This window comes from Gymnogyps californianus, chromosome 6, assembly GCF_018139145.2.
Source record: "Gymnogyps californianus isolate 813 chromosome 6, ASM1813914v2, whole genome shotgun sequence".
NCBI lineage: Eukaryota > Metazoa > Chordata > Aves > Accipitriformes > Cathartidae > Gymnogyps > Gymnogyps californianus.
This window is the reverse complement of record NC_059476.1, coordinates 8,722,520-8,745,792: the sequence shown is the minus strand read 5'-3', so window position 1 is coordinate 8,745,792 and position 23,273 is coordinate 8,722,520. Positions and strand designations below refer to the sequence as shown.

The following is a 23,273-nucleotide window of genomic DNA, read 5'->3' as shown; positions in this document are numbered from 1 at the left end:
CTTTTGTGAACTCTTCTCCCTCAGTTGCACTTTGTTCCATTTTAAAAAATAATTGCATTTCCTGCAACATAATGTGCTAGTTTCAGGTTTTTAAATTTCATCAGAACCCACATTTCCTTTCTTAGATAGAGCAATGTCTTTCCTTTAAAAAACACCATTTTATAGCACACTATCAGCTACAACATGGCGCTTTTTAAGCAGTAAATGCCATAACATAACATTTTTCCAGAATTCTCAGTTTCATTCTGCTAACTTAGAACAGCTTTTTCACTAATAAGACATTTGTACTCTCATGTATATTGTTTTCCTTTTCATGGTCAAAGATTTTCTCTTTCTAATTTCTGAACTTTGCTGCTGCAGTCTATTCTAAGACAGTATCTCCTCTGAGGAAAACTCTTCAACAAGACAGGACTGTCAATAATCCTAATCTTTTTCAATGTTAAAAAGGCTGGAAGGCTATGAAGTTCCATTCCTCCAGGCTTTTTCTGCCTCAAAGCAAATAGGCCAACTTCACATAGGTATTCCTTGCAGAGAATGTAGTTAATCCTTTTCAAGATGTAGGAACAAACCCTGTAATATGAATTTTATTTTCAACTGGGTATTTACATTTCCAGGTATACCATCGAGTAATGTATAAACCAGAAAGCTGTAGAAGCTCAGAGCATAGTAAACTCATACACAAGTATGCTCCAGAAGAGCGTACAATGGGCTACGTTATGATCTTTGCTTACTGAGACCAACTGGAAGAGAAACACTGTCATCCTTCGTTAATGGTGAAATGCAGCTGAGTTGAGTCTGATCCCCATTACTAAAGTTTGATGTAGTCAGCTTTACCATCTTCTTCTGCATGATAGCAGATTTTATCCTACTTCCTTAACTGCTAAGGTTAGACATCAATCTTTAAAAGACAAATAAATCTGAGTAGATATAATATTTTAAAAGGATGGTGATCACTCCATAGAAAAAGGAAGGGGTAAAAAAAAACAGCTTCTGAACAACACAAAACCAGTATAAAGCGCATGGTCCCAGAGAAGCAAAGAAAGTCAGAGCTGTTTGATCAAAACTCCCCAGACTGAGTCAGAACCAATGTTTCACAAATGTGCACAAGTTTGACAAGATTCAGTGTGTCAGCTGCCTTTTGCCTAGCCAAATATCTTCTTTCTCCTATTCCTACCGTGCTGCTTCTCTGCCTGCTCGTTTCCATCTCCTGTGTTTCCCATGTGGGCTCCCCCAGCCAGTCATCCATGCTTCCCTCTGCCCGAGGTTCACTCTCACCCCCCCCACTGTCTGGAGCCCACACGTCTCACTCTGTCACCTCTTCCTCCTCAGCCATGTCCGATCTACCACGGTTGCTTCCCTCTGTGCTCTGGGGTTTCTTTCCCGACCCCAGGGAGGCAGAGGCCAGAGGGCAGAGCCAAGGCCTGGCAGGGTGCAGAGCCCTGAGGGAAGGGCTGAGGCCGGGCCCAGCCTCACCTTCCTCCAGGGCATCCCAGCTTAATCAACCAGCCCTCCACAAAGACAGCAAGACCCAGAGAGCCCACAGACTCCACGAGAAGACAGAAATGAACCTGGATGCTTTGTTCCAGCAAATACAGCTCACAGAGAAGCAGGCGAGGGAGAAGAGGCACCTCATCCAACAAGGTCTGCCCCATGGCCGCCATCTTGTGGGTCAGGTGGCAGCACTGACCACACTTAATGGCCTCTCCATTCCCCAGGGGAAAAGCAGGGTGGGCTCACTGTGCTGTCATGAGGGGACCTTTGTCAGTGAAAGCTGGGCAGGCAGCCAGGCTGGCTGCTTCTTGCCAATGGCATGTTTTTATAAGAATGTAACTTTTACAAACTGAGCACACATTCTTACAGGTTTTTGTTGTGTCGCAGCTAAATTGGACATAAATAGAAGTTATGAAAAAATTAACCAAATAAAAGAAGAGCTGAGCACTGCAAAAATGAAATTAGAAACTAAGGTAAGCAGGCATGTTTATAGTATACATAATAATGAAATACATTATATTTACAAATATATGACCTATTCTTTCAGGAATAGATTCATAAACAATTCCAAGGAGTATGCTTCACCTACTGAATAACAGAGCACTGAGAAAACTTATACCGTGCATTTCTGTAGTGAAAAAAGGTCTGTAAACATCTTTCCCCTTTCACAAATCTCACCCTTCAGGCTGGCCCCTGGCTATGTTCAGGGACTTGCTCACCTCAGGGGCAGGAACGTTTCCAGATAACGCTCCCAAAATCTGGAAGCACTGGAGACCGTACATGTGCACGTGAAAGTCACTCCTGCTCCGCAGATAGAGCTTGGCAGGGAGCGGACCACCATGTCAGGTCAGTCCCTTCACAAGACCCAGCCACCAAATGTCAGCTGGGGCAGACTAACTGTTCGGTACGGTGTGAGCAGCTCTCTTAACAGTCCTGGACCTTGTTATGATGGCACTTGCCTTCAGAGGCCTGGAAACCATTCCTGTGTTTTCCACTGCCATTCATTAAAGGCCTTTCACAGAAAATATATGGAAACGTTCCCCGTGTTTACTTCGCAGGATCTTGAGTCATATACTAAAGATCTTCCTGTGAGCCTGGGCTCACAGTTAGGGCTTAAAAGGCCTAAGAGTTTTTCTAGGGATGCCGAAGACAGAGGAAAGTTTCTGAATCTATTTAGTGTTTTTAAGATTTTATTATGCTTTCCGTTTAACCAAACTGCAGACATATTTTCAGATTAAGCTTCCAGTTTTGCAGAGCTTTTCACCATTAATACCTGTGGTTATCAATGATTTAAAAATCTGTTTGCTTGTGCCTGAAAATGAAGTCTAAATATCATCCCCTGTGCTCTTAAGTATCTGCACTGGCAGAATGTGTATGCACAACAGGAAAGCATATGGAGCCTCCTTTGAAGTCAGAACTGTTGTATCTTATCACTTAAACATCTTCAAGGGGGAAATCTTTGAGGGATTGCCTCACCTAGTTGTGAAAATAAATGTTTGGGGGATGTTTTTCATCCTTCCAAAACCAGGCTTTTCTGCCTTTTGTAAAAGACTATGTAATATATATAATAAATATCAACATTGCTGCGAGGAGGTCAGAATAAAAGAGAACTCATTTACAAATATTTACTGGTTGCAAATTGAGACTATAATCATGCAAGAAGTTTTTCACATGCCTGTATTTATGCATGCCACAATCTCAGAGCCTGTAAGTGCTTTAAAATAATAACTTATTTAACCAACACAGATTATATCTCAGTGTTGTGTGTTAGGTAAAGTCCTTTGTAGTCTTGCTCATAAATTTATTTATGAACATCACAATTTTATGTTTATACTACTAATTTGTTATTGATGCATTGTGATTTATAATCAAGGTTTATGTGGTAGGTACAGAAGGTCCCAAGAGTAGAGCCATTGTTGTAAAAGACTAATGGGAAGAGCTGAAGAACTATTCCTAATTAAATCTTATGTGTTTTACCCACCAGGATTAATAATATTCTCACTGATGTCCACAAAAATATATTTTACTTGCTTGCTTAGTGTGACATTGATTCATTTATAGATAGGAAATGATACAAAAAACAAGCGGAATGGGAAAATGCATTTCAATCAGACTGTATTTAGGTTTAAAGATTATATAGTTATTAAAATTATTTAAAGTAATTTATTTTTCCATACAGGAATTAAATTGACATATGTCTACATCAGTGAATGTAGTTCAAACAATATTAAATAATGCTGTTTAGCTAATGCTGTGCAATTTGGCCCACACCAAGTAACTGCACTTCTTCATAAGCATACATATCCAAGCACATACATGCGCAGCAGCTTATGCCTGACCAAGCAGATGAGACTGAGTTCAGAAGTGTTTTGACATCTATTTCACAGAGACTGCCTGTGGTCAATCAAAGATTCCTAGGAAATGCTATTTTTTTCCTCTGTTCTGTAAAATCAGGTAGCATGTAATTAGAACCTGAATTATAGCATTTTGCTTTTCTTGGCTCAATGATTTCTTAAAAAAAATCTATTGCAAATGCATAGATTAAGTTGGCATCTTACAGATGGAGAAACTACGCTGCAGCTAGTTACGTTCAGTAATATAAATACAGTCGTATAAGACCATCTACTATCTTTGAATTAATATGTAAAATAAATATTTCTGAAGCAAGCACTTCCTGGACACTTAGCATGCCGGACATATCAGGGATAAGAAAAAAATCTGGTCCTTTCCTTTCCAACTCTCACATTCTAGTCTCAGGGCATTTGATTCCACTATCCTCCTCCTTTTTTGATCAGATGCACTTCATCTGCACCCTCTCCAAAATCATCTACATTATTTCATTTTACAATCTTTTCATTTTTACCTCTGTAATATCACTATTATTTGGTCTCTTCTGCTTCTGCACACACAAACAGTCATGTATCAGCCTGACTATTCAATTTACTCCCTGATACTTACCCTGTGCCTTTAGAGTCTGTGGGCAATTCTGCTAACTTTGCTTTCCCTACTTATTGTTCTGAGTATTACAGTCCGAGTCATTCTCTTGACCTCCTTTTCTCTACTTCATCAGATGAATGGTTCTCATCCTTTAAGACTCTTCAACACTTAGCTGTTCCCTATTTATCTGCTGTTATAGTTTATCCCACCACATAGTTTAGCTTAGGTTAGATGATGATACAGTAGATGTGCTGGAAAATTGAGAAGAACTCTTCAGTAAATTTTGAAAATGCAATGGCTGAACAGCATACCCTTCTATCAGATAAACTACCTTTTAAAATTGCTAAAACTAAAAATAAAACTATATGCAAAATAGAACTTTGGGGCTTGGGGGGATTATGGTCAAACTGTCTTTAACCAATGAGCTAATTTCCGCTACATTTCCTTGGCTAAGAATTCCAGAAATTGTGCTCAGAAAAATACGAGCTTATCCCTTCCTCCTTCACATATGCCATAGTAGTATTGCAGAGTTGATGATATGTACAGCCATTCAGTCAAAACAATGAAGTTGGACCCCTGTCCCTCTGATATTATCATCTGATTTGGTACATGATGAGCTTTACAGAATTAGATGGAGGACAGTGTATTATGTTGGGTAAAAGATCCGACGTGATCAATATTTTTCCTGGTTTTAACCTGAAAAAATTTCTCCTAAACTGAGCAGACTTTAAAATGCCATTTTAGATAGATAGGCCAGCACTAAATGTGTCTTTTAATGAAAGGATACTTTCCAAAAGCTTAGCAGTATATTGGAAGATTATTGGGGGAAAAAAGAGCTGTTATGCTTTTTGCTAGTCCAGCAGCTATGCCAGCTGTGTTTTAACTGGACCAAGATCCTTATTTACAATATCAAAGTATATGACACAATAAAACAATAACCTTACTTTATAACCTTTTTTTTTTCTCTTGGAAGGTTCAGCATCTGTCTGAAAAACAGTTCTACTTAGAAATTCTGAAGAAACGTGAAGACAGCTTAGAAAAACAGAAAGCTGAACTTATTAATCAGAAAGGCAGTCTTCTTAAAATCGTTGTATGTTTCCAGCTACGGTATTCAGACAGCTCTTTTCTACCGTATGAGAGTAGTCAGCTTTAAAATTTGAGAATATGGAAGAATTAATGTTTTAAATCTGGAAAACAATTTTTTTTTTTACTGTCGTATACTTACCAATGTAAATGTAGATAAATTCTCACTTTTAATTTAAACCATGATCTAAGGTGATGTATGCTGCAGTTTATCTACAAAGCTGATTTAACATTCTTAACTTCATTTTCTAACGATGTCTGCTGTTGTATGACTAAACTCCAATTCTGACATATTATTTCCTTTGTAAAAGAAAACTAGGAAAGTCTTACCTTAAACTGAACTGCCTCATCCACAATAACACATATTGAGAAGCATCAAAGGAAAAACAGGGAGGCCAACATCACATTTTAGGAATCTTGATGTACCACACAATCTCTTTGATGCTAGACACACCTAGCCACCTCTTAAAAGGTAGCTACTTGCAACATATACAAACAAGCTTTTCACTTCTCTCTTGTGGTAACCTGAATATTGCCTTCCTCTTACTTTATTGTGGATCCTTGGATCTGTAAATACTAAGAAATGCCACAGATGAGTAGTCTTCTCTGCATATGTATTTGTACTTTAAATCAGCAGAGCTAAATTTTAAACATTCAGTATGAATCACCAGTATTAACCCTAAACCTTTAGGCAGATATCCTTTTAATTAAGTAATATTTCTTCAGCATTCAAGGTATTCCCAATCCTGAGTATACAAAGAAAGAAAGAAAAATAGATATTATAAGTATCATAGAAAAATTATTTAGCTATAAAAGCTAAATATCCTTTGAAGAATTGTGAAGTTTCTTTTAATTGTAACCAGTCAAGTTTGATATATAGGTTATCATTTCTTTCTTCCTGTATATAAGGGTCATTTAATTTTATTTAATTTAGCAATCAGTTAAGATTTTTTTAAAGGAATTTAATATTGCCTTTCTCTTTAGAATATTTTTTCCAGAAAATGAAACAGTCACTTCCTAGCAACTATAGCTTTCTTGGTAGTTATTGAGGGAGTTAAAGTAAGTCTGCATTCTGCAGAGGAATAAACAACACCTTTATTTCATTTAATAACAATCCAAAAAAAAAAAAAAGAGTGGCCATACTATGCTACTGACTTTAAACAGAACTTTCTACTAATTTCAGTAGAGTTGAACTGAAAACCTACTGGCACAAGTCTGTAACATAATGTAGTGATTTTTTAAATGTTTTATTATTAAAAATATATCCTTCACTTTTTCAGGAAAAGAAAAAAAGTTTAAAACAACAGACAAAATGATAGAGCTGTAGACCATTTTCCTGTTCTCATAAGTCAGGAAAAGTAAATATACTACATTTATACTACAAGTTTAAGGATAAACAACAACAGTGTGTTTCAGTCTGCCTAGCTTAACAAAGACTTTCTTTTTTTCACCTGAACATTCAATTTTCCCTTTCTTTTTTTCAGACCAATGCAAAGAGAAAAATGACTGAAGAGGAAGATAATTTTACTAGAGAAGTAATGGAATTTAACAATGAATATGGACTAACAAGTAATAGAGATCTTCTGATTAAAAAAAAAGTAAAGACTGAAATAAATGATTTAGAGAATGAGGCAGCTCTGTTGAAAAATGGTAAGTCTTATATTAAACTATTTTATCTTGGATTACCAGAGAATGAATACAAATCAGTAAAATATAGCTGTGCAAAACAATAATTTTAATTCCATTCCCTTGCTGTCTGGAACTTCCTCTTAGCACTAAACTGAAAGAGTGTGGTCTGACATACCACATTACACAAGCATAATTAAAGCCTTTTCTGTTCCCTATCGTCTTCAGTCCTTTCTGACTATGAGCATTATGAGAAGAAGCAGACCTGCAGAGGTGGCTCCCAGTGTCTAATGTCAACAAGCACAGAGGTGCACAGTCATACATAGCGTACTATATTAGGTTTGCACTGATTATAATCACCTATGGTTGAGCTATGTAAATTTCTTCAGCTTCAAAAGAATTATATGCACAGATGTCTTGTAGGAATGGTCTTTTACTGCCACAGTATAACTTTATCTTTGAGTTAAGATACAGAATGTGAGATTTCTCAGAACAGAGAGTCAGACTGAAAAGCAATCCTTCAGCAAGGAAATAGGAGTCATCATGGATCAGGAGCTGAACATGAGTCAGTGACATTAGAATGCCAACAACATACTGAGACATAAACATAATTCTGACCTCTAAGACATGTGAAATAATCCTTCACTCTATTTAGGGCAGTTAAGCTCTTAGCTGGAGTACTGTGCATCTAGTTTTGGATGTTGCACTTCAAGAAAAAATGTGGACCAGCTGGAGAGAATCCACATGGGACCAGTGAGAGTGATCAGAGATGTGGAGAACAAGAGAAGGAAAAAAATTAAAGAATTGGGACTATTTAGTCTGTATTTGGTGGCACCTGTTACTTTTAATGATTAATTTTTACATATTCAGGCAGATCTGATCAGTCAAATGATCAGTAGGACACGAAAGGCAACTAAATATTCTTCTCTAGGTTCAGTTGCTGTCTTGATTCCATCCTTTTAAATTGCACCTTTTTTGAGGTACAACTTGTCTGTCTTTCTGTCTGCTACGGTCCTGAGCACACTGACAACACTAAAGAGAAAAGTTTAAGTAACTCATAACAAGGAAATTATGTGAGGACCTCCAGTTGTCAGGGAAACAATCACAATTAATTCCAGATGCTGTCAATGGTCAGGTGCAAATGTCCTTAATGCTAAACAAAATAAGGGTTTTTTTAGTCCTACTGAGAGGTGTCTGTTCACCACCTATTCAATAAATCATCTTCCTTTACAGCTGAAGTAACTCTAAAGAAAACATTCTTTTTATGCCCAGTCAACAAAATATGTCAAACATCTTAATAACATTAAAAACCCCATTTTCTTTCATAGTTATGAATACATTATATGACATATAATTTCCTGTGAACTGGGTTTTGTATGACTGATTTGAGTTGATTTTAGTTTTATATTTAAGGTTCTTTTTGACTAGCTGAAGATTGGTAGAAGTAGTTAAGAATATTTAAGATTATATCATGAAGACTAAAATTGCAATCCATTTTAATTTAAAATGTATTTTTTCTTAGAAATGGAGTCGATGGAACATAACAATGTTCAGTTAAATGTACTTCAGCTGCAGAAGAATGAATTAAAGCAGGATTTATTTACTCTCCAAAGCAAACTCAAAGGTGTGCCTGATAATCACCTGTTATGATAATTATTTGTGGCTCGACAAATGCTTCAGAAAAATCTTTTCTGTCAAGTGATTTTTCTCAGAAAAAGAAATCATAGAAACAAGATTTTAATATGTTTCTACATTATGTAATACATAATTTTTAAACATGGTTATAACAAATATGGATTTCAATAAGATTTATTTTAAATGTCAGTGTACTGAGGTCTACAGATTTGCTGAATCATAAGCTATAAATATGAAAAAGAAATTTTTACTTTTGCTGATAAATCATATACTCAAATGGAGAATTTAGTGTTTCAAAGTGAACTTAAAATCAACATAAATAATGTTTAAAACCATTAACCTATAATTAAAGAATGTTACTAAAATTCAAATGTTTAACAAGCAACATGGCTTGGACTGATAAAGACAGATTTGGCCTAGGTGCTAAACCTCTGAGTTGTAAATTCGACTGTCATCTTTTTACTGACATTTGTATGTTCGTGTATGAAAGTCTGCGCATAAAAAAAGAAATCTACACACAAAGCTGGGAGGAATGTGCCAAATACAGAGGAAACCCTATAAAAGAAAAAACTAAAAAGATACAGAGAGAACCAAGAAAGGTTCTGTGTCAAAGGTGATCACAAGCAATAGGGATGATTTTGAAATTTGGATTAAAAAAATGTAATCTAGAAGTGGTTTAATAACTTTTTTACAAATGTGTAAATAACATGTCACAGTAAGAGAGCTAAGAAAGACAGGCCATAAATATGGTCATAAATCATTTGGGAAAAGGAATGAAATTTTCTAGAAGATTGCAATATGCATACCAATTACAATAATAAAAAAATAATTCATGTTCTTTATTCAGATGCCTTTACCCTACAGTTTCACAAAGAAATATTAGAAAAGATAAATTTAGAAAATGTAGGACGTCTTTGAATATGGATGATTAATATATATTTATAAGGTAATTGTTATTTTATGTTTAGACCTTGAGAAAGTAATCAAGGAGGCTGAAAGAATGACGAAAGATTTAGAAGCAGAAAAAGTCCAAGTCACTGAAAAACCTCAGACTGATCCTGAATGTTTAAGGTAAGAGTCTCACGTTAATAAGTTCCTAAATTTAATTTTAGGTCTGTAACTGCAGACCAGTCCTGGTGGCAACGACTATTTTACCTTTCCTGTACAATATTCCTTTGAAATCAGAAGAATCATTCATTTTTATTACAGAGCACGAATTCCTGTTGTTTATTACAGCCTTTCACCCTTATATGCATACTCCAATGAACTAAAAACCGAAAGTGTTTGCAAGGAAGTCAGTCAAACTTGGAGGAAGAGCAAAAGACTGCTCCTAGGGTGGAAGGCCACTTCTTAAGTTTTTGTAAAAATAGTGGTGGCACATAGAGTACTGATGAACTACCCAATGCTACACGTCCTTCTGCTGACTGGCTGTACAACCTTCCCCAGAGCCTGTTTGCAAAGGAATGGATTGGCCATAATAAGCTCCTTGGGTCAGATGAGCCTTGCATTGAAGTTACTAAATATAGATTTGTTTTCTCTGTGATCTCTACCATCAGTTCTAGTTTGCCTTCTAATTAAGCTAGTTTAGAACAAAATTTTGAAGATTTAACCAAGACAGAAGACCTTGCACAGTCTCCCTTAATAGTGAATATTGCTTCCCAGGAACTGAGTGGTAATGACTCATTCATTGTCAGTTTGCTTAAGTGTGACATTTACGTTTTCATGATACAGAAAATAAGGTAATGTTTTCAACAAATCTTCCAATGCAGAAAGCCCCGTATCACAGAATTAACCATCTTTTTCCTGGTTTATGGTATTCTAGATGAAAGTGCCTGTGGATATTTAAAAATATTTGGTAGACAACGCAAAGGAACTCCTCCTAGAAAAGCTGGTCCAAAATATTCTCTAACAGAAATTGTTAGGGAAAACACAACTTTTGCTATCATCACTTTTTTTTCCTATACATTTTGGAGTTTTTGACAAAAATAAATAAATATAGTATTTTTTTTCTGAAAACTTTCAATGGAAAAATAAAATTTTGCGGAAAACCCTGAGCATTTTTCTGAAAGACCATTTGGTAATGGCCCATTTTTTGCTGAATATCGGTTTTTGAAAGAAAATTATATATCAGCCCTATTACTAACTCTCTTCAACTTCTTACATGGTGTTGAGACATGGCCAAAATTCCCTCAGCATAAAAATTAATTAGCTCACAATTCTGCATACAGTAGCAAAAACTTTGCATTCAACATATACATAGAAGACAGTGTAAATAATAGTAACAGCAGCAATTCTGTAAGACAGCATGTTATAATTCACTCTTTTACATTATTCATTCCATTGTGATATTTTAGGTTTTGTGATACATGAGGTTGTCAACTTCCTTCTAAAAAACATACTTCCCTTGGAGTAGTTTACTGCCATGATGGCACTTAATATCCAAATTGGTGTAATTTGTTTTGTATAACAGGTTTCCTGTGTATAAGGTACAGAAGTAGCAAACATCATATTATTTTAAATCCCCAACTCTGCTACTGATCACTATGAGATCCCAGGCAAATCATTCAAATCCATGTATGTCTGTCTGTCTATGTAGTGAAATTAACTCACAGCTCTGTGGAACGATACTTTGGTTTTATCTGGGCGGAAAACACAACAGTGGATAAAACATATTAAATTCTATAAACTACAAAACCAGCAAGTGTCATTTACAACCAAACCAAGAAGGATAGTGAGATTTTGTTATTTCATAAAATGCCTCATTTTATGGTCAAGATAAGCTTATATGATTCAATAATTGCATGTAGTGCAAAATGTTATGTGCTCTTACTGCTATTACTACTATCACAAAAAGCAAGTGCTCCTTGAGTTGTAATAATATATTGAAGAAATGTTCTTTACATTTAAATACTTTTTCATTTCAGATACTGGACAAAATTTAGGACAGATCTGCCTAAATCATACTTTTATCTTGCACTTGCTTTTGATCAGAAAAATTCAATGCTTTATAGAGAGAGATAGCCCTGAATAAGTTAACTAACTCAGATGCCAGAAGCAACATATAGCTATGTTACTGTACTTCCATGTCAGCACTAATAGATTCTGCTTTTCAGTAGAGCCAAGCAGGCAATCGTCATTTGTCTACTTCTGTACGTCATAGTGCTGTGCTGTTTAGAATTATCCCAAACCTTATCACACCCCTACAACTCTATCAATTCTTTTTTTTTTTTTTTAAAAACCCTACTCATCACTTCTTGGTTTGGACTGCTGAATTAAGAGAATGAAAGGGAATTTAAAGTATTATATTGTCATGGTTTAACCCCAGCCGGCAACCAAGCCCCACACAGCCACTTGCTCACTCCCTCCCCAGTGGGATGGGGGAGAGAATCGGAAGAGTAAAAGTGAGAAAACTCATGGGTTGAGATAAAGGCAGTTTAATAGGTAAAGCAAAAGCCACGCACGCAAGCAAAGCAAAACAAGGAATCCATTCACCACTTCCCATCGGCAGGCAGGCGTTCAGCCATCTCCAGGAAAGCAGGGCTCCATCACGTGTAACGGTGACTTGGGAAGACAAACAGCGTAACTCCAAATGTCTCCCCCTTCCTTCTTCTTCCCCCAGCTTTATATGCTGAGCATGACATCATATGGTCTGGAATATCCCTTTGGTCAGTTGGGGTCAGCCGTTCCAGCTGTGTCCCCTCCCAACTTCTTCTGCACCCCCAGCCTACTCGCTGGTGGGGTGGTGAGAGAAGCAGAAAAGGCCTTGACTCTGTGTAAGCACTGCTCAGCAATAATGAAAACGTCCCTGTATTATCAACATTGTTTTCAGCACAAATCCAAACCATAGCCCCATACTAGCTACTATGAAGAAAATTAACTCTATCCCAGCCAAACCCAGCACATATATGCTATAAATAGCGCAGTATATAAATAGTCCCCCTGGAGGTTCCTGATCACCCTCCAGTACCTACAACAAGGTCATCGAGTAGATGGAGCCAGGATCTGCACAATGCTGCACAGTGGGATAACAAAAGGCACACAGCAGAAGTTGAAACAAGAGGGGTTTAGAATGAATTTAAGGAAAGACTTTTTTATCGTGAGGATAGTATAGCAAAGGAAAATGTTGCCCAGAGAGATTGCACAGTTTTCATCTTTGAAGGTTTCCAGAGTCGACTGAATAAAGCCCTGAGTAACCTGGTCTGACCTTGTAGCTGACCCTGCTTTGAGAAGGACATTGGGCTAGATGACCTCCTGACATCTTTTCCAGTCTGAATTATCCAATGAACCAATTATCATTGTGGATTGCACAGCCCATAGATCAATACGTATGCACCGGCTTGTGCCTACATTGCTCAGAGGCAGCATTATCTGCAACAACCCAGGCATCTCCACTCTGCCTAGCATTTGGTGAGATCATATCTGCTCTGGTTCCTTTGTAGTGTCTCTGTGACATTAAGATATAATGTCATGTATCTACACATATTTTCCATTCAAAATGCATGAAATACTTAAAGGAGTTATGTCCAGCATGGCGGAGTGCTGGTTCAAAATGACAATACCTAGCATGTGCGTTGCATGCCCTGTGATGTGCCACAGAAGTATTTGAGGGAGCACAGCTACTGCAGCAGAGCACATGCCGATGCAGTCCATGCCAATAGTCTCTCTGGAGCACATCCTTGAGCGAACTACCCTGTCCACTCCTGTGGATGCCCTCTGAAGGGAATCTGAGAATAAAGAATTCATGAAGTGTCACTGAGAAAAACTAAAGTACCAGGCACCTGGGGTGAACCAGGAAGCCCTCCTGACAGTCTAGATACACCTTTGGCACTTGCAAAGGACCTTTTGCAGCCAAAGTGCCAATTAATGCAATCTTACGTATACTAGCGCATATTTTAGTAGGAGTCAGTTTTGGTCATATTAAAATCAATGTGATTGATTGAACCTACTGTGTTTGAGAAACAACCCTTTTTAGGCTAACAAGATAAGCTTCTTTCCCTGTACAGAATCTATTGCAAGAAGAGAATTCTAGTTTTTACTGAAAATCATATTTAGTATATATAAAGAGAAGAATATTTTGACACAAGTAATGTGGATAAAAAAATACATATTTTTTCTATGAAATAAGCACAAAGTTTGATTCTTTTTTTACAGAGCAGGAAACCACACCACTCTTTAAATGGTAACAATACCAATGTTTTTAATGCTTCCTTAGAACAAATGTGAGAGACAGTCAGCATCAATAACCTGATATATGTAGCTCCCAGATCACCCTGTAAGTCTGTTATTGTATCACATACCTAGTCCCAGCTTAAAAATCAATATCAAAAGTAGCTGGCAAGGCAAGAATCTTCATTACAATTAAGTATATATCTTAAAGTAAATTGCATTTCAACTGAAGAGTGTAGCCAGCAAATTCCAATTACAGCAATTCATCTTTGATCTGAGAAAAATGCCCTATACCATGTCTGCAGTTTCATAAAATTTCTCCCAAATCCATCAAAGAATTACAAAAGGTCATGAGAAGCACACACCGGTAATTCCAACAGCTGTTGGTGCTGCAGTTATCGGCTTGTTCTAATACACATCAGATACAGGAAAAAGCTAACCAAAATTTAAATGTTAAGCACAGATATAATTATGGATAAGACACTGTACCCTCTTTCTCAAAGCAGGCACCCTGGAAATTGTAAATCTCCCGATACAGGTGCATAATTCAGGGAAATATTTAAGAAAAGAGGGCTTTTTTGCAGAAAAGATCTGCAGTTAAAATCAAAAGCCTTATTTTAATCATCTGTTCTGCCAATGCCAACCCCAAACACAAAACAGCAGGAAAGAACTTTGGCATCAGCTCTTGAGTCACATTTCCCTGGCAGGTAGCAAGTATTCGTTCCATTTAAATGGAACGAATCAGGAGTCAAGCAGAGACTAACTGATACCAGTAAATTCCTAGCTATGTCATTTCACTATTGTATTCATTGTAATTACTTACTATATTAATTATTTATCTTCTTTCACATTTTAATTTTAAATTTATGTGTTGCCTTATGTAAAGCAACCTAGAAATAATTTTAATTAAAGTTTCTTAGACTAAGAACAGACAGTTCCTACCAAAAATTGGTATTTTTCACACTATTCTAAAGGTAGACTAAGGATAAAATGTTTCTTTGAAACCTGAATTTCTGTTCTACTTCAGAAAAGCAGTAGCAGAAGGGAAATGCATAAAGTCAGCTTACTTTGTAAATAGTTCAAGGCTTTGTATACTTGCCTAATTCCTAAAAAAATAGTATTGCTTCTTATACTTTATAATACAGAAAAAGAAACTCCATTACCAAAATTAGGAAGGAAAAAACAATGCTTTCTTTCATACAAATCACACAGGAAATATGTTCATTAGAGCTGAACAAATGTTTCACGCTAACAGCGGACTGCCTAAGGCCATGCATGGTTCTGGTGGTTTTAAAAAAAAAAAAAAATTGCCATGTAATTTTATGTTAAATTTTATAATCAGGAAATATCAGTCTCTGGAGTAATATATGTGGTTCAAAATGAGTTTTTTAATGACAATCTCTTCATCGATTTTTTAAGCTTTTCTTTTTAATAGCAGTGCCTAGTGGAACTATTATAGTTTGAATTATGTTAAAATAGGTTTCCATTATAAATTGCAGTATGGATTTGCAAAAAGTAGATCAAATCCAACTAATGATATCTTTCTTTGATAAGACAACAGATTGGTTAGACAAAGAAAACGCAAATGCCATCCATCTAGACATTAGTAAAGTATTTGATATTATCCCGCATGGGAAACTACTAGTTAACCTGGGGAAGACATATTAAAAATTTTAAGTGAGTAAGGAAATGACTAAAAGTAACAACGGTAATAGGCCTGAAAAAAGAAATTTTGGGGCTGGAAGAAGGTAACTACAGTCACAGCTGGTCTTGCTTAATGTTTGAAATAATGACTTTGGAATAGAAAGTGTTTTAAGACAATAGTATAAAACAATTTAAAGACTCGAGACCTTGTAGACTGGATTCGCTAAAAAAGAAGAGGAATATAATTATATACAGTGCAAGTTTATGTACTTGTACACAACTAAGGACTTCAATAATAGGTACCTGGAAGCAAAGAAGAGAGGCCTAAGCATACTACGTAATCAAAAGACAACTATAAACATCAAAAGTAAATATAGCTGTGGAAAAGCTAAAAGCAAGAGGTATTTCCAACAAAACACAGGAGGGTGTAAGAATACTGTGTACAAATCTCTCACCTGCTTTTCAAGAAAGATGCATTCAACCTGGAAGATGAGCAGAGAAAGGAGAGCCCATAATGCAGAAGGAAACAAGGACAATTCTAAATCCTTTCTAGCTCTGAGAAAATTATACAGTTCACATGAAGCAAAGTAGTACAGTATAGAGATACTAATTTCAGGAGTACGGTAGCCATATTAATACATCCAGATTGAGATCTAATTTTCCCTGTACAATTGAAAAATCAAGATATTTGAACTAGAAGGATCATTGACCCATATTTATTTTCCCTGCCTTTCAGTAGGAATCTTATTGACTCCTAGAAACACATTTCAGTTTTGATGTCTCTGATGCTTGTACATTTTTTCTTTGCTGTGCAACTTGTTCTTACAGTTCCTATGGAAAGTAGTCCATATAACTTTGGTTTGCTGTCTGCACAAAAGCAAATCTCATCGTAAACACGCAGCTTAATTCAGTGTGCCTTAACCTTTCCATTTATTCATCTATAATAATATATTCCTTGAAGACTTCCTGTGATATTGGGTAATATAAATTAAAAAAAAAAAAAAAAACAAAACACAAAACAAACCACACTTTTCAAGACCTATAACTACTTTTATAAATAGTTGCCTGATAGCATTCACAAAACACAAGCTTTAATCAATGACAATTATGTATTTTACAATCAGCATTTGATCCAGAACAGTAAAAGCTGGAATTTTCTTATTTTACCTAAGGTATGTTTGTTTATTTTAATTTACATTTAATTCCCATTGTTATATAGCCTAGTACCCTGTTTGCTTTCACGTTTCATCTTCTTGCTAGCATTTATTATTACTACTAGATCACTTTCTTAATTTTTATTCTATTTCTGCTCCATCAAGCACATACTTTTGTAATTTATTTGTTCAACTCAGGTGCTTGAATTTACGTTTTGAGATACCGAATTCCATTTAGGACTCACTTTCTCCCTTCCTCAATCAATTGATAACAGTCTGAAATTTATTGGCTTCTTCAGCTGTATCAATAGCATTTTCTGTTTAGTAGTGTCAGCAAATTGTAAACACCCAGCAAAATCTTGCTTTCACTATAGAAACATACACATTAATTTATTCCCAGTACTGAACTGAGACTGAATGACCTCAATGCGTTAGCTCTACTTTGGCTTGAGACAATAAACTGAAGTCTTCCATACTTTTCTTCAGTCTCAATAAAGTCCTAAAACCTTGATAAATGTTTCTCCTGACCTTTATGATAAAATTCAGGAAAATCAACATACATACGCTCAAGTTTACATATAACTTCTTAGGGAACTTCGTTTTGTACCATAAATTCTATGTCCTGTATATCAGTGTCAAGCAATTCCATTTTATAATACACTCTAATGTTTTCCCTTGTATTTATGGTTATAAAATAGTGGTCATAAACAAGGCACAGACAAGAAAGAAAATATGAATAAAATATTTTACTTGTCTCACCAAAACATAACCAAGAGATAGTCTGCTCCTTCTGCAACGCCAACAATAACCAGGTAGGGTCTTTCATCCCCACTTAGAAAAAAAAGGCTCTAAAAATATGTATTCACCCTGCCTTCTCCACAAACTATTTCTTCTTTGAGACCTCTTTACATAAAATTATTCTTGGAATGCAAGTTTTCCCTACTGAAGTCTTGATCCAGTAATTTGAATCTGTGGATGATCTTCAGAGAAACCTGTTTGACAATAACATTATTTTCATCATAGTTCAATTCATAATACCAGCACGTATTGATTCTGTAATTATTTTTCCTATTTGCCTTCTGCATGTACAGCTGAAATTCAAGAAGACTGCGTATCAACCACAAATGCCAATGACATTTAATAGCTGTGCTCATTTCAAAGCTGCAAAATCGATCGTCTTCAGTGATCTCCTCCTTCTTCATCTCTTTGTCACTTCTGGCATTCAAGAATAACGGAAAATGGACCACCGATAGCAGAGCTCAGTCTAGGGCAAGCTAGCATCCAAAAAAATGCTGATGCTATTGTCCCACCTACTTGATTTAAGGCTAGGTTTTGCTATTGCTATTTATCTTGAACATTTTTCAAAGGAATAGTCAAACCTCCTTTCACAAATATGGCATTTCTACTCCAGCTGTTCACTGGAGCCCATTACCTGTCATGCTGTAACTTACCAAGACACTGTTAATTCAGCGCAAAGACTTTTTTGAAAGATATATTTTATTGTCATCAAGGAGACCAAAATGCTAAAAATAAAACAAAACCAAAGGCCATGGAGGGCCAAATGCTAATGTGATTTTTCAGATTTTTTTTTTTTTAAAGAGATTTGTTTTTATCATAGTCATAAGGAGGGTATAATTGTCATATTAATACTTGTTCTGGCAAAAGGTACATCTCTTTCCATTTCCGAAAGTGACAGAAAACCTGCCCTCCATCTAGACAGTATAGTTTCATGAATAATTGGTTTGCACATTCAACCTGATAGAGGAAAGATGAATATGAATATCCTGCTTATCTTAAATGCAAAATGAAAAAGCTATAATCTGCTTCCAGGTTAAGCATTTTTTTTTAATAGTTCCATTGTCTCACATTCCTTCTGGTAAAACTTCATCATTTATTCAATAACTCAGGCGTCCCCAATGCATTAATTGTGTAGACTGTAACCTAACAGACAGCCCTTGTTTTGTGAGTATAATATTCCTGGCACATACTGTAATTATCTAGCTTCTAAATAAGAAAGAAAGAAGACCTGAAAGCAGAATCAATTGGTTAATGTAAAAATTAAACACCACATTTGAACGAATGTCTTTTATCACCACTACCCCATGCTATGTAAGGAGTTGTGCTGTCACCACATTTAAAAGTTTTATAAAATATTTTAAATAAAATTTTAAAATCCATATGCAAAACATTACAGTTTCAAAGCACATCATCAATAGTAATTAATTCACAATCCCAAGACACAGATAAGCAACTCTTACTGCTTATCTTCTGGTTGTTCTATCCTTAGTGTACACATAACATGGACTGGTATCATTCTTAGCTGACAACTAGCGAACAGACTGTGCATCAATTTTACAATGTGGAAAACAATGAGAGAGCATTTTCTCTGAGATTAACAGACTATGTCTTTTCCTAAAGTAAATTTGGCAAAGTAGGGCTTTTTTTTGTCTCAAACAAATTAGGGTTCTAGTATCATGCTAACAGAGAACACAGAGAGGAAAAAAATGAGGAGGCAAGGCAATGAATTTAAGCTGATTTAATCAAGATCAGAAGTTGATCTTAGACCTTGAAATGAACTTCTCTCAGTGAAAATGGTCTGTAAACTAGCACTGTACTACAGTACAGTGAATATTTCATTTCTTAGTGTAGTTTAAAATTTCCTTTTGTTCGAACACTTGTATATATTGTGAATGCAGGAGAAATTCCTGAAAGAGGAGGCATTTACTCCTTTGTAATACAAACACACAGAGCTCATACTGTTTCCATATTGATAGCAAGATATTTAGATTTTCCACAGGAACAGCAAAATTAAATTACAGTCCGGTCTTATGCTACTATTCTAATGCCACATGGCGACTAAGCTATTCCTCTCATATGAAGCTATACCTTTTATTTTTAATAAAGCCATTTTCCTGTGTAGAAAACAAACTCTATCTGCAGTAGAACAGCTAAAGAGGTGCATTATCTATATAATAGAGTTAAATAATGTATTCCCTATTATAGTATATAAAAGAAAAAATAGTTGCTACCTCCTCTTTCAACTTCAGAAGAAACAAGGTGCTGCTTTGATGCATCAGTTTAGCCATGTAATGAGAAGCAGAATATATACTTTTCCTCCTTTTTTTCAGTCTGTCTATATGTCCCAGAATATTCACATTGTTTGCTGAAACTGTATTAAGGGTAAGCAACTTCAGCTTTCTCATTATGCTTTTCTTATGACAGCCATGGAAAGACTCAGTATAATCTCATCACCTTGTATTCATCAAACTACTAAAAGCTCTGGCATAGATTTCTCTTGGCCTACCAAGTATTAATTTAAACCACTACAGTCACTGATGTGCAAAGATTAGGTGTCTCCTTTTAGCAGGACTAAATGTGCTTTTGAATGCAAAAATCACTATATTAAAATTAGTCCTTACTGTAGAAAAGTTGGAGAATTCCTGGCTGAGACTACTGGGAAACGGTCCGTAAGCACTGAAGAATAATAGGAGCAGTGGGGAGAGAATAGCAGCAACAGCAAGGGAGTCTGTGGAGCGGTATGGAGCAGTGATTGCACAGGAACGGCTGCACAGGGTCAGAGGACCCATTCTGTCTCCACCAGCAGCTACAAGTAGATACCCAGGAAAGTCAGAACAGTAATGTATGGTACTTCCTAAGTATCAACATTCAAATTCATATGTTGCAATAAGGAAAATGATGACTAATGAGGCCATAAATCTTTCATGGTTTATGAAAACAACATGGTCCAGAAATTTGTTTAACAAAGTACTTAGTCAAGATATACTTTGTAAAAATCAAAAATGTCATTTTCTGAAGTTCCTCACATTGCCATCACAAATGCCCGTGCTGAATGAAATGCAACAATATTGCGGGAGAGCAGCACATCAGACTGCCAATTGCAAAACTAGCAAACTTAAATCCTGATCATGCAAATAGATCAATGAGGGTTTCCTCACATAAATCAAATTGACAATTGGGACCAAAGCTGAAAAAAATAGTTACCCAAGCAACAGTTCTCTGATCTGAAATTGTACTTGTTTTTGGACACAGGCTTAAGAAAGAATTGGAAAATTGCAAAGATGATGACTGGGAAAGTATCTGTGAGACTCTTCGAACAGAAATTGAAATTCTGCAAATGGTATGCCATTTTCACTATGTATTTTAAGTGTTTGATAATTTTAGTTTTAAAGGTGTAATTTAAGATGATTAGCAGTGGTTTTAGATAAGCAGTTTTGTATACTGTGTACACAGCCAAACATCCTTGCATTGCAGGTGCACTCCAATTCTCATTTGTTTTAGCCTATTGTCGTGGTTTAATCCCAACTGGCAACTAAACCCTGCACAGCCGCTCACTCGCTCCGCCCCGGTGGAACGGGGGAGAGAATCAGAAGAGTAAAAGTGAGAAAACTCATGGGTTGAGATAAAGGCAGTTTAATAGGTAAAGCAAAAGCCGCACACGCAAGCAAAGCAAAACAAGGAATCCATTCACCACTTCCCATCAGCAGGCAGGTGTTCAGCCATCTCCAGGAAAGCAGGGCTCCATCACATGTAATGGTTACTTGGGAAGACAAACGCCATTCACTTCGAATGTCCCCCCCTTCCTTCTTCTTCCCCCAGCTTTATATGCTGAGCATGACATCCTATGGTCTGGAATATCCCTTTGGTCAGTTGGGGTCAGCCGTTCCAGCTGTGTCCCCTCCCAACTTCTTCTGCACCCCCAGCCTACTTGCTGGTGGGGTGGTGAGAGAAGCAGAAAAGGCTTTGACTCTGTGTAAGCACTGCTCAGCAATAATGAAAACATCCCTGTATTATCAACATTGTTTTCAACACAAATCCAAACCGTAGCCCCATACAAGCTACTATGAAGAAAATCAACTCTATCCCTGCGAAAACCATCACACCTATTATTTCCAAATGTCCAGGAATATCATTTCTCACAGAAAAGGGAAGCACAGAAAAGAATTTAAAGATACATTTTTAGGACAAGAAAGACCTATTTGGGGGACTACTACTAATCGTTAGTTTCTTGAAAGCTGCAAAAGATTATGCATTTAGGAGCTAAATTAATCTTTACCTCCAGCTGTCAGTTAAATGGAAGATGGGAATATGGAGAAATAGGATGATAATAGCGTCCTTTTATGTAATATTTTATTTTGTCCATTCACAAATTCCTTACAAAAACTTATTAAAGTGTGTTTTTTCTCTAAATGTCAATCCTAACTTCAAATTTCTTGATTGTCAGTCTGTGTAACAATACAAGGAGAAAAAATACTTTGAAGTCCTATTTTTGGAAATAAAGGGGTTTTAAAGGTTCATTTCAGAGCCCCTGATTGAGCTGTATGAAGACGCAGCTGCCACTAGCATCAGTAGCAGAATAACAGTCATGGGAAATTTGTATTACTCACTTTTATGATTAGTTTCCAGTTTTTGTTGGAGGAATGTAACTTACTTGTACTTTATCCACTAATTTTATCATGCTTGTCAAACTTCAGTAACAAAAAAACCAGCTCAACGTTTAAAAACTTCTCTGTAAAGAACACACTGAACTCATTAGATTTCATTTTCTATAATTCAATTCTTTCTCTTTTCCAGAATCTATCACAAAAAAAGTCTTCAGACAAGTGAATAATATGTGGCATATGATATGGATCGTCATAGAAGCTAGTCTTTGAGTATTTTAAAACCATTTTACTCAGGCTCTATCAGGTTTGCTTCTATTTTTTTATTTGATTAAACAACAGTTTGTATCTGCCTTTATTTTTCATTAAAATAAAATTTTATTCATTTAAAAGTGGTGTTTTATCCTCAAGTTCAACAGCTATCCATCTTTAGTTTCCTCTTTGTTGCCCATGAATGGACAGTACATAGTCCACTACACATACAGCTGAGTTCCTATATTACTAGCTCTATTCTCTGTGTACTATTTTTTTAGAATGAACACTCTCCTATTTTTAAGGTAGTGATGTGGTCTTATTTGAGAGGAAGACTGCTGTTACCATCAAGAAATACTTAACAGGAGCTGCAGCTACTTAGTTTATACCTTGACAATGCAATTCTGTAACAAGCTCTCTGAAACAGCTCAAATCCAGCAATACTGCATGATAATCCAGAGTAGTTTCCAAATGCACTGAGCAGTAGATGCCTCCATTAGCACTTGTCTTCTGATTACATGAGAAGTCTTCTTTTCTTCCTCTCCCACAACCCACAAAATACTGAGTGCTAGCTTCAGCACTTGACAACAAAGATAAAACCGTATTCTAAATGAAAAGTCCACATTTCTAGAGAATTGGTGAAGAATTTCCATTGAATAGGGAACCCTATTCATTCAAGCATGTAGGACGTATAACTGCTACAGCAGTTCCCAACCCCACAGTAGGAACTAACTTTATGATTCAGATGCTTACAATAGGACCACGTAAAAACATTCGCTCTGCTCAGCCTCAGTCCACTCTGGTCATCATCTCATCACATCCAACTGTGTGTACAAATAATTTTCAATATGCTTCCCACCCAGGGGGTGGGGATAGATAATTGTTC

The 23,273-nt window shown here is 36.2% G+C and overlaps 1 protein-coding gene across 1 annotated transcript; it reads left to right on the top strand.

Annotated features, from left to right (window-relative positions):
- Positions 1-1,562: 1,562 nt before the first annotated feature.
- CCDC172 (coiled-coil domain containing 172) lies at positions 1,563-22,361 on the top strand. The gene is made up of 8 exons (XM_050898596.1): positions 1,563-1,641; positions 1,879-1,964; positions 5,402-5,518; positions 6,996-7,161; positions 8,660-8,761; positions 9,741-9,843; positions 20,787-20,874; positions 22,329-22,361. The coding sequence occupies exons 1-8, from the start codon at positions 1,563-1,565 to the stop codon at positions 22,359-22,361; spliced, it is 774 nt and encodes a 257-aa protein (XP_050754553.1).
- Positions 22,362-23,273: the final 912 nt, after the last annotated feature.